Below are 12,645 nucleotides of genomic sequence, written 5' to 3'. Positions count from 1 at the left end.
CAAGTTAAATACAAGCAGGACAGTTCAACGGATAATCACAATTTTTTAAAATTATTATTTTTGCTAGACTTTAAGTACATCAAATGCATAGTGGTTTACTAAATAGAGCAGTTTCATTAAAATTTAATTAAACCATTATTTCATTACTGATTTAATGATATGCTTTAATGTTATTGAGGTACTTAAATTACTTCAGATCCCTTAAATGTGAGAACTTCAGTCCTAGTTCCAGATATGCTTTTGCTTCCATCTTTTTGTACTGTGAGACTCTAAATAGGGCAGAATGTCATATAAAAGTGTAATTTATTGACAACTCTGTTTTTTCCGCTTTAAAACTATTGGTGCCACCACATTTCTAGATATAGAGATATTAAAATCTTAGGAAATTATTATTAAAATAAAATTAATGAACTATAGTAGGCTTACCATAATGAAACTGGAATGTAAAATATACCTCCCAGTTCCCTCAGGGAGAAGCTATAAAGTATCTGATGAGTAAACATGAAAAATGGGTAGATGGGTGAAAATTTAAAGGCATTTTTATGCTTTATAAAGCCATTGCCCTAAATGAAGCTTAGTAATTACTTTACTTCTCTTGTGATTGATCTCTAGGCAGCAGTTGTGGTGGTATTCAACTTTGCTATGGTTTTGCTGATTTTTCCTGCTATCCTGAGCATGGACCTTTATCGTCGGGAAGACAGGAGACTAGATATATTCTGCTGTTTTACAAGGTGAGTATGTGTGATAGGATTACAGTATATGAGGTGCATCCTTTTCGTGTTTACCACAGCACTACTGTCCCTTGTCAGGAGTGGGAGTTCTTCATTGCAGCAGGACAACAGCAGAGTCAGTATGTTATTGCCATGGTTTTTATTGCTGAATTACATTGCTACACTCACTCACACTTTTTCCTTTATTCATACCTACATCCATTTTAGCCATTGGAGGACAACTTTCTGGAACCATGTAAAAGAGCCATGCTTTAGTAATAGCTGTATTTTTTAAATTTTATGGGGTATTGCTGGTATTGGTAAACCTTGGAAGACTTAATTCCAGTCTCTTATGGAAGACTGTAAATAACTTGGGCTACTCAGAAGCCTTACTTAATCACTCTGTGCTAATTCTTTTGCTTTTTGTGCCTTGAAAATTAAATACATAAAAATAATGTAAAAACTATAAAATTACTTCTGTTTAGCCTACTTCATAGGACTATGAAGAATTCAGAATGATCAGTACTATAGCAAGATAATGATTGATAATCTTTCTGTTATGGCTCCAATAGTAATTTAGAATGGTAGTATGCACACTGTTACCGAATGTACATCCAGTTCTGAGGTTGTGGGTAGGCTAGGAGGAAGCTACTGCCATCAGTGGAACCACCGCTTAGAGATAAAGCATATTTTCTACATTAGTTTTTACTTTTGCCTGCAATGAAGAGGATAACCTGCATTTCTCTACATGTACTCTCACATGCATGTCATAATCAGTATGTAGAGAAACGCCTTTGTGTCCTCTTAGCCTTTCACACCCACGTGGGAGTAGACAGTCTGACCTTTTTAACTTTGATGTCAGGGAGAGAAAGTGCTTTCCTAAATTTGCTTTTGAGGTAGTTATTAGAACAGGGAGTTGATCAGAAGCCAGGACTCCCTCTTTCTGTTTCTGATTCAGCCACAGTTTCACTGGATGATCTAATGTGCTTGAATTTGGGGTTCCCGATTCTCAGAAGCACAGGTCTGTCAGGCCTTCCATTTATTCCTACATGTAAAGTTGTACCAAATGAGAATGAAAATTTGATCCCATGTACATATGAAGAAATTCAGTTAATAAGAGCTTGTTTGTTTAGGTAGGCAATATTTTCTTCCTTTTTGTAGGATTTTTCCACTTGGTGAAAAATCTCTGATACTGTTTTATATCAGAAATTTGATTTTATTTACAGAAGGAAGCTTGCTTATGACTTTTTTCTTATAAACTAGGTATTGACTATAATAAATGCTTCCAAAAATGCTTCTGTAATTTTGTATCTTCATGTTGCCTGTCCTTTCTGGCAATTAATCCTCATATATGTTTACATCAGTTTTAAAATACACAGTCAGTGTATGGCAGGTGATTTCAACCTGCCTCACAAAAGTCTGAGATCTTATTCAGAAGGTCCAAATAGTATTTTAGAGTTACTTTAATAGTTCTCAACAGAAGAACTCAGCATGTCACACATTTATATTTTCATCTTCTAAATAGTTTAATTTTCCACATGGTCATGTAATTCACACACATATATCATGCTTTCAGACTGTGTGCAACTATGTGGTTATTGACCTGATTAGTATGTGTAATTAATAGAGTGATGTAAGTAGATGCCAGTGTCTTCAGACATGCTGGCTCCTTCTTTCTTGGGCTCAAGAAACATGCAGAAACAGGCTCAGAGACCCACACCTCAAACCATGTCTAGGAAATACTTTCTAAAAGTGCAGAAGTAAATCCTCATCAAAACATTATACTTAATTAACATAAACAATTTAACTGTAGTGGAAGCAGTCTTTGATGGAAGCAGATTATCCTATCTAGCCTGATTAAAATGAATGCCTATCAAAATGTGAACAATGTTTTTCTCTTCTTTTGCAGTCCGTGTGCCACTAAAGTGATTCAGATTGAGCCTCAAGCATATGTGGAAAATAGTGATAATACTTACTACAGTACATCCCCATACAGCCGTCACAATTTTGTACATGAAACTCAGATTACCATGCAGTCTACAGTGCAGTTACACACAGAATATGATCCTCATGCACAGGTGTACTACACCACAGCAGACCCTTGCTCAGAAATATCTGTGCAGCCAGTGACAGTGATGCAAGATAATATCAGCTGGCAGAGCCCAGAAAGCACAAACTCAACAAGAGATTTGCTTTCCCAGTTCTCAGACTCCAGTATGAATTGCCTTGAGCCACCCTGTATGAAATGGACACTCTCATCTTTTTCAGAAAAGCATTATGCTCCATTCCTGCTAAACCCAAAAGCTAAGGTAATCACAAAACTATTTGCCTGTTTTTCAAAAATAGACTTCTGCCTTGCCCAGTAGGAAAATTATCCTGACAATAGTATTAAATATCAGCAATTAATGGAACTAATTTGAAATTACAATTCTTAATATTTTTACACTTAATTTCACATTTTAAAAGTTTTATCTTGGTAGTGCTATAATGACATACTCTTCAAATGTAAGTTGTTAATAAGGGTTTTGGTGACTTTTGGTAACCTAAGCTCATGAACAGTGAAAGCCAATCTACTTTTTAACTTCATCACCATATAAATTTCCTGTTCACTAAAACACAAATTAGTTTGGCCTTGTAGTGTATGTGTGCATAAATATATAAAAGCTTAAAAATATAGTAATGGGCATTAATTTAGAATATGTTTCTGTGTGCTATTATGAGTTATTAATTTATTTAGGAACATAAAACCAAAGACATTTCCATTTTCTGTTGCAGATTGTGGTTATTTTTCTTTTTCTGGGTTTACTTGGGCTCAGCCTATATGGAACTACCCAAGCTAGAGATGGACTGAATCTCACAGACATTGTACCACGAGAAACCCAGGAATATGACTTTATTACAGCACAGTTCAAGTATTTCTCATTTTACAACATTTATATAGTGACACAGAAAGCAGACTATCCTAGTCCCTATGTCCAGCACTTACTTTATGAACTTCACAAAAGTTTCAGTAATGTGACATACATTTTGTTGGAAGAGGATAAGCAGCTTCCCAAAATGTGGTTGCACTACTTTCGAGACTGGCTGCAAGGTAAGAGAGAGAATTGCATGAACTTTTAAATTCTACAGTAGCAAGCAATTATTCACTGTAGTAATGACCTTCTCTTCCAATACAGTCACATGCTTTAAAGTATGCTGAGGTTCTGATCTGAACTCAGAAGTTGATTCACTGTTTCTCCAACACTTAAATTCTTTGTGGCTAAGGTTACTCCCCAATAAAGCAGTTTTGGAGCTTTAAAAGATTATATCCATGAGAGGTCATCTCACATCATTAATTTCTAAATGGCTAATGAGGAGTTCTGCTTTATAATTAATGGCTAAATATGGGCCAGTTTCTAGGGAAGATAAATGTTTGCTGAGTGTTTTGAGAACAGTAAATGAAAAGTCCTGGTCTAGCAATGTATTTTGGCACAGGCTTAACTTTCAGCATGAGTGATCCTGTTAGCTTCAGCTGGGACTGCTGGCATAAAGAAAGTTCAGTGGGGTTTAGGCCTTTGATTGGATTGGGAGATTACTAAACATTCTAGACTTCCAATCAAGTATCCTCACTTTTTCTATGGTGCTACTTTTTCTGTGCTGAACTGTAACTGAGACGGGAGTGTTACAGGTAGTATGATGATAATTGTATTAAAGTGGGCTTATAAAGGCATGATATAAGTATTTGTGTTGAGGCAAATAATTTTCTTGTATTTACAATATATAGTAATGTTACATCTCAGAAAATGTAACAATACTTTCTTGTGAGCAAACACATCCTGAATGGAAACACTTCTGTCCTACCTCTGTGTTGGAAGAATCCTAAAGAAGCTTTTGCAAACAGAAAAATAAAGTGTGCTGACCTACTGAGACTGTAAATTTGGAACTTTACTGTTTACAGATGGCCAATGCAGCTACGATTCTTAGAAAACATGCACATAACTGCTAGTATTTGGAGTGCCTTTAGCTTATTGCACCTCTTTTTTCAGAGGCTCACTTGTATTTTGCTTCCTAGTATCAAATCATATTAACATTTTCTATTATCTGAAAATGCAACAGAATATAGCTAACATTAATAATTAGTTTTAACTGGAAATGTTAACATTATTTTTGTGACTGAATGTAAATATGGTAGCTTAACTTCCCTGATGGCTCCTAATTAGTCTTGTTTGTGCAAAGGGCAGCCTTGCCCACTGTTCACAAGTTAGGAATTCCTTCCTCACCCCCATTCCATCATCAAACATATTTTTTTGAGTATTTTATATTTTTCCATATAACATTTAATCAATTGCCTTAGCTTGTATAATTTCTTTGCAGAAAGGGGTCCACAAGTTACTTTTATCTTTCTGCCCAGACACATTTCATTAATTGCATCTATCTTTAAAACAGACTGAAAGCCTTTTAAAATCATTTGTATGAACAATTTATAATAAAATATTGTTTCTCTGCTATTAATTTCAAAGTATTATATGGAATTTTTATTAATGAAATTTTGAAATCCTTCAGGAAGTAATCATAACTGATAGTGGTTTCTTGGTATTCTTTCTGCAAACTTTCAATTTCATCAGTGTACAAGGCCAGTAATAAAATTATGCAAAGTGTAAAGTGGTTAAGACAGATGAGAAATAAAGATATAAAAAGAGAGCTGGATTTGAGTGATGATCAAACTTGTAAGAACTGTAGCATACACTGGAGGGGAAAAAAAGAAGTGTAATAGCTAAGTTTACACACACTGTAGTAATGTAAAATTTAACTTGCAACCACAAATTGGTAATGCTGCATGCAAATGCATATATTTGGTACTGTGTCTGCTTAGCTCTGTGTCAGGAGTTTGATATTAGTCTGAAAGTTCTGCCTCCATATATTGTCTAGCATAGGAACTTGTCTGTTCTTCTTAAACTGTCCTTTGAAGGTCTCTCCTTTTTTCCTACATTCTTCAACAGCCTCATCTTAACTCCCAGTGATCTTTTACATGATTATGATAACACAAATGCTCTCATATAACCACTTTCTAAGAGGCTGATATGGAGTTAGAGATGTATTCAGCAAGGATGGATTTGTATTTATGCACTGTACAGAATTCCAGAATAACTGAGATTGGAAATGACCTCTGGAAGTCATCTGGTCCAACCACTGTACTCAACTTCAAACCAGTTTCCCAGGACTATGTTCAAATGGCTTTTGAATATCTCCAAGGAGGGAGACTCCACAACCTCCCTGGGCAAACTGTTCCAGTGATAAGTCACTCTCACATTGAAAAAGGGTTTTCTTATGTTCAGATGGCACTCCTGTATTTCAGTTTTTGCCCATTGCCTCTGGTCTTGTCCCTGGACACCACTGAAAAGACCCTGACTGTGTTTTTTTAATTCCCACTTGAGGTATTTATATGCATTGATGAGATTCCCTCCTGAGTCTTCTCCAGGGTAAACAGTCCAATCTTTCTCAGCCTTTCTTCATATGTAAGGTGCTCCAGTCCCTTAAACACCTTTGTGGTCCTGTGCTGGATTCTTTCCAAGTAGCTCCATGTCTTTCTTGTACTGGGGGGCCCAGAACTGTACAAGGCATTCCAGGTGTGGCCTCACCAGGGCTGAGTCGAGGGGAAAGATTACCTCCCTCAACCTGCTGGCAATACTTTGTCTAATACAGCCCAGAATATCATTAGCCATCTTTGTTGCAAGGGCACACTGCTGGCTCATGTTCAACTTTGAGTCTGCCAGGATCTCCAGGGCCTTTCCAGCAGGTTGATCCACAGCATGTACTGGTGCATGGGGTTGCTTCTTTCCAGGGGCAGGACTTTGTACTTCTCCTTGTTGAATTGCATGATGTTCTTGTCAGCCCATTTCTGCAGCCTGTCCGGGTCCCTCTGGATGGCAGTACAACCCTCTGGCGTGTCAGTCAGTCCTCCCAGTTTTGTGTAATCTGCAGAGTTGCTGAAGGTACACTCTGCCTCATCTTCCAGATCATTAATGAAGATGTTGAACAGGACTGGACTCAATAATTACTCTGGGGGTACACTGCTAGTTACTGGCCTCCAACTAGACTTCATGCCACTGATCACTACCATCTGGGCCCAGCCATTTGGCCAGTTTCCAATCCACTTTACTGTCTACTCATCCAGCCCATACTTCATCAGCTCCTCTATGATGATCTTTCGGGACAGTGTCAAAAGCCTTTCTCAAGTCAAGGTAGACAATATCTCCCCTTGTCTACTAAGCTGGCAATTTCATTGTAGAAGGTTATCACGTTGATCAAGCATGACTTCCCTTTGGTCATGCTGACTGCTCCCAATTACCTTCTTATCCTTCACATGCCAAGGGTTTTGTTTTTTCCTTGAATTCTTTTAGCTCATTTCAATTTCTCATATTCTTTTATCCTTTGTTCCTGCCACTGGCAAGCAGATTTTAAGCATAATGCAAGTGCATGAGAAATTACATTTTCTCCATTTTTATCTGTCAGTGATTCCAGCTGTTCATTCATTTTCTCTTGATTTTTTTCCCACTCAAACCAGTTATCTACCAGCCAAGGGTTATGATCACTGTGCCACCATGAGCAATCTGTTAAATCTGTGGTCTGTTTTTCCAGATCGTTTGTCATGACCCCCCTGCTCGCTGCGCCAATTTCTCACAAACGAGAGGGGAGAGCTTAGACAGGTCCCTGCCTCTGCCCAGGTTTCTGTCAATAGACAACAGCTTTATTGAGGCAGCCAGCACCCCAAAACCCACTCTCGCTTGGAAGTTCTTAATAATGACTGATCAGGCCTATTACAACATGAATTATTTATTGAATAGATACAAGGAAAAGACAGACATGAGACTTTAACAGGCTTACTTACTACACAGGATAAACAAAAAGACACTACTACTAGGTTCACAAGACAGTGCATGATAATAAAGGTACCTATGTTACAGCTAGCAAAGAAATAGTATGGATTAAGAGCCAATGTCACTTACCAATGAATGATAGTGGTGTGCAGAGAATCTCCTAATTCTTCTCAATCCTAGGGAAGTATCTTGATACCAACATCTCAGCATCAAGGAGAACTCTCCACACACAGAGTGCATAAGAGATTTCTGATTTTCTGAAAATCATAGTGGTCTTTTATAGTTTGTAAAACTACTTGTGTCTGTCAGAATTTTTGCTTATCCTTTCCCATGCATTCAAGACAGGATGTTTATTGCTGGCTAAGGGTGTTTTCAGCCAAGATAATTCATCACAAGACAAACCATTCTGCTGACTTAGCCATGAAGGAAGTAGATAAGTCTCAGGGGTGAAACATCCTGTCACAGGGACTTTGAAGTCCTTTCAAGGATGTCAGAATATCTACTGTTAAATCATCCTCTTTCTGGGCTGGTGCTGAAGGGCTGCATATAGCAAGTTTAGAAGTCTTATTTCATCCTTTTGTTCTCAACTTGTTAGCTTTACAAGTGGGTATGATTTTGTAGGATGACCTGGGAAGCAGTTTTACAAGTGAGGAGGAAAGAATTTATAAATGGGAATGAATACTGGGGCCCTAAGGTGGTATCATTAAGGTTGTGTTTTCTCTTCCACTCATCTCCTTACAGCTGTGGCTAGCCTATCTTATCTGTAATTGTGATATTCATTACAGCTACTCAGTGCAGCTGTGAGGTGGATTGGTGATTTCCACCACCACCCCATCCCCAGCCTTTTCCTTTCCTTCTTTGAACATGAAGTTTGTGATCTGTTCTCACAGAACTTCCTTGTACTGGGCTGTGGCTTTTTGTTCTAAATCTGATCTAAACTAGTGCTGTGAGATATTCCCTCCCCTTTGAAAACTGGCAAAGAGAAAAATAACAGTTGAGAGTGAATAGCTGTTGGCTGTGATCTTTACATGTGCCAGTAGCAGATCCTATGATTTGTATTTGGTAGACAATTTGAACAGATGGAACAAATTGAGCACTCGCATTGATATGCGAAAAGACTCCACAACTCCTGTAAGTTGGAGAGCAGGTATATATTTCAGCTGGCGGACATGTGCGGAATTGTTTCCAAAGGCATACCGAGAGTAAGGATCACCTCTCTTTTATTCTTTACAGTCTAGGATTACACAATACGCCTAATACATATTCATTCCCTAGCCGCACCTGGCCTCGCTTCGTATGGTAATTAGCTTCAGGCTTGTCTGCACTTGTATCTCCTCAATTCGGGGTCGTTGGTGGTAATTGATGAAGGTTTTCAAACTCTTCCTCGAATCTGAACTTTTCACCTTTGTCTCTGGAGCATGTGCCTTAGTCCCTTGATCACATTCCAGACAGCAGGATTAGTCCTTGCTGGGTCAGGGGTCTGGAGAATGTCTCTTATTGCAAGTAGCCTTGTAAAAGCCTTGTTCCCCCATCCTGCTTTCGAGCCCTGGCTCCTGTCTTATCTCAGTACAGCCTTGCTCTCCTCCTGTCCTTGTGCACATAGTAAATTTTCAGCATTCCTTAATGTCTTGTCAGCTAACTTAACCAGGCTTTAACTCTTAAGCCCCCTTGTTTCAACACTGTACTCAAGAAGCAGCTGAGTGTCTGTTTGAAGCTGAAAGTTTGAGTGTGGTGGCCTTTTTTCCCTTGTAGTAGAATTTCTGATTGTATCATAGAAATTATTGTCTCTGCTCTGCAGTACCCTCAGACAGTTAATCAGTGGGGTGTTTCCCCTTCTGTGGTTTAATGTGCTTTTGGTGAGACAGGAGGGAGTATGGAGAGTGTATTTCTCTTCTGGGTAATGGACTAAATCTCTGCCTGGTTTTAACTCCACGGTAACCAGTGAGGTTAAATCAGGGCTGAACTCAGCCCCTCCTGTTTTGGTACCATCTATGTCAGGGTGACATTTCAGCTTTGTTTTCAAGAGGATGTAAATGAAAGAGTAATTATCATGGTTTAACCCCAGCTGGAAAATAAGCACCACACATCCAAATAAGCACCCCACACCCATTCATTCCTACCACCCCTGGTGGGATGGAAGAGAGAATCAGATGAGTAAAAGTGAGAAAACTCTTGGGTTGAGATTGACAGTTTAATAATTGAGTTTTGATCAGTCCATGGCAGATGGTTGGGCTGTGTTTCCATCCCTGAAACGGTTGATTCCAGGTATACTAGACACTCCTCCAAGTGAAAGCAAACTGTGGCCTGCACTCTGCTGCCAGAGGGATTGAGAAAAATGCATCAGCAATATAAATTGTGGCACCATTTGGCTGCCTTTGACTCCAGTTCATACTGAAGTTCCATGTCCTGTACAGCAGCACTCAGAGGTGGCATGACTTCATTCAGGCCATGATAGTCTCCTGTCAGCCTCTATTCTCTGTTAGACTTTGTCACTGGCCATGTGGGGTTGTTAAAGGGTGAACAGGTCCTGCTGATCACTCCTTGGCTCTCTAGTCAACAAATTACTTCATGGATGAGAATCAGGGGGTCTCGGTTGGTGTGGTATTGCCACTGCTGTGGTAGCAATTGGCACCTGTTGTTCTTCAACCCTCAGCATCCCCACAAATAGAAGGGTCCTCCAAGAGACAAGGCAAGGTAGACAACTGTTTAATTTCCTCCATCTCCAGGACAGCTGTACCAAAAGCCCACTGGTACCCTTTGGGGTCCTTGAAATCCCCTCTCCTGAGGTAGTCTATGCCAAGGATGCACAGAGCCTCTGACCACTCACAATGGGGTGCTTTTGCCACTCATTCCCAGTCAGGCTAATCCAGCCTAATACAGGCTAATACAGTCAGCTGTTTGGATCCCCCTGTCACTCCAGAAGTAAAAATGGATTCTGTCCCTACATACCTTGATAGCATTCAGGAACACTGTGCACCAGTGTCTACTAGAGACTTGTACTCCTGTGGGTCTGACATGCCAGGCCATTGAATTCACACCACACAGTAAACCCAGTTGTCCCTCTCATCCATCTTGCTGGAGGTAGGGCCCCTCTAGTCCTGGTCATAGGATTCTCCATTTACTTCTTGTAGAAATAGATTAGAATTCCTTTCCATAGGTATTGAGAGACTGCCAGCTTATTCATGACCCTTCACAGAAGTAAAAGTGAACACCATTTATTTCTATCTTTAGCACACCTTTTATAGGGTTTTACAGGGTCCACGGGCTAAGCAAGCTACTATTGGCTAACACACACAGTTTACATTTTTTCTCCTACACACAAGGATATTGTTTTGCTTTACTCTCTCTTCTGCAGGAAGGTTTCAAGGACTTTAGCCTTTAATATCACGACTTATTTCAAAGGCTGGTTTGTGCAGACAGGCCTTTACTAATATATAAAATATATCAACAATTCCCCCTTTCTCTTTTTGCACAAGCCAGGCTTTGGATGCGACTCTTTCTATACTTTTATGAAGACAAGATAACATACAATTTAAACTGTCATCCCGATTAACATTATAAGTAAAGTTGGTCCCCCTTCTAGCACAAGAGACCTCAACCATCCAGTGATGCCCCAGCTGGCAAACCAACTTCTAATGGGGTCACTATCTTCTTTCAGGGCATGTAACCCATCCTGTAGCTGTTGTAGTTGCTTATGGATGGAAGCTGAATGATCAGTAAGATTCAAGCAGCACATGCCTTCAAACTCCTCACAACCATGTCCTTGTGCTAAGAACAAAAAATCAATTGCAGCTCGATTTTGTAATACTGCATGATGTACACTACTCACATTGGCTGAAAGTTCACTTAACATTGTGGATGTTAAGTTCAATTCTTTCTTAGTCTAACAAGCGAGCCTTTTTAAAGTTGCTAAGCCTTAATTCATTCAGGCTTCGCTTTGACCGTCTGCTGGTTTTCATTTTGTTAGCCACATTTAGCAATTGATGTAAGCTTGGGTGGAACAAAGTAAGTTTCCCAAAATAACAGGGTCTTCTATGTGGACTAGCAGGAATTTAATTCCATGCTCTATCTCTACAGATTAGGAATATGGAACTAAGTAATTGCTTTGGTAATTGTCCTGTGAGATTGCACCATGAATAAAGGCTTTACTTTCAATGGTAGTAACAAGATCAGCTATAGGGCTGACTGCAGCCCAGTGCTGCATTACTTTGTTGGAATGACTTTTTGTCAGGGGGTTCAAATATTATCCATCCACCTGAGGTATTGGTGGAACCTAACAAGTCAAATTCTTCTGAGGGCTGTATGGTAACATTGAGAAATTTAGTAATTTTTGCTTGCCAATAGGCTTCAAGTTGTCTTAATGTGAAGCCAACAGTGCGACTGCACTCTTGCAACATTGCCAATTGATTCAGTCGAGTCTCATTACTAACTAAACCTTTAAATGCTTGAGGATCCCATTCAGGGACTCCTATGAGACAGGTGCGAATAGGATCTCCAGGGGTGGCTAGGCTCAGACACATTGACCTTTGGCCAGTTCAATGTGCCAGAGTGACCCGTAAGTTCTGTCACTTTTGGATGTTGGTTAGCAGACAGTTGGTTGGGACTATACACAGCACAATTACTATAAGCAGTTTGTTCCATGTAAATGACACCATACTTGCAAACTCACAGCTAAAACTTTAACGTTAAATGAACTTTCAAAGATGCTTACACTACCTCTTGAAGGGGGAATACTTATACTTTATACTAACATAACAATTGCTACACAAGCTAAACACTTGATCTTAAACTATTGTCTAACTACTTTTAACACACATGCTCTGGTATATATGTAGTCTAAACGTGAAAGCAATTTGCTGAAAGGGTAAACACACAACTACAATTTGATTTATATACAATTAGATGGAGTCTCTACACTTTTCTTAGATCTTCTACAGAATTTCCTTCACAAACAGACTATGATTTAACACGATTCAGTCCTGGAACGTTCACTGGTCCCGTGATGTCAGCTGGCAGCTGATCAGTGACTGAGGGCTTTGATGTTCAAATTGTTCTTCACATCCTTCTAAATCTTAAAG

The 12,645-nt window shown here is 39.2% G+C and overlaps 1 protein-coding gene across 4 annotated transcripts in view; it reads left to right on the top strand.

Annotated features, from left to right (window-relative positions):
* LOC131591460 (protein patched homolog 1-like) overlaps nt 1–12,645 on the top strand; it is a 213,093-nt gene that overhangs the window by 105,696 nt on the left and 94,752 nt on the right. For all 4 annotated transcript variants that reach the window (XM_058862187.1, XM_058862185.1, XM_058862186.1 and 1 more), the window contains 3 exons: nt 613–731; nt 2,620–3,019; nt 3,486–3,801. In XM_058862187.1, the coding sequence (XP_058718170.1) occupies nt 613–731; nt 2,620–3,019; nt 3,486–3,801 (835 nt within the window). The remainder of the gene's footprint in view (nt 1–612; nt 732–2,619; nt 3,020–3,485; nt 3,802–12,645) is intronic.

The sequence above is a fragment of the Poecile atricapillus genome, chromosome W, assembly GCF_030490865.1.
Source record: "Poecile atricapillus isolate bPoeAtr1 chromosome W, bPoeAtr1.hap1, whole genome shotgun sequence".
Classification (NCBI taxonomy): domain Eukaryota; kingdom Metazoa; phylum Chordata; class Aves; order Passeriformes; family Paridae; genus Poecile; species Poecile atricapillus.
The sequence above is the reverse complement of the archived record's forward strand: the minus strand, read 5'-3'. Positions and strand labels throughout refer to the sequence as shown.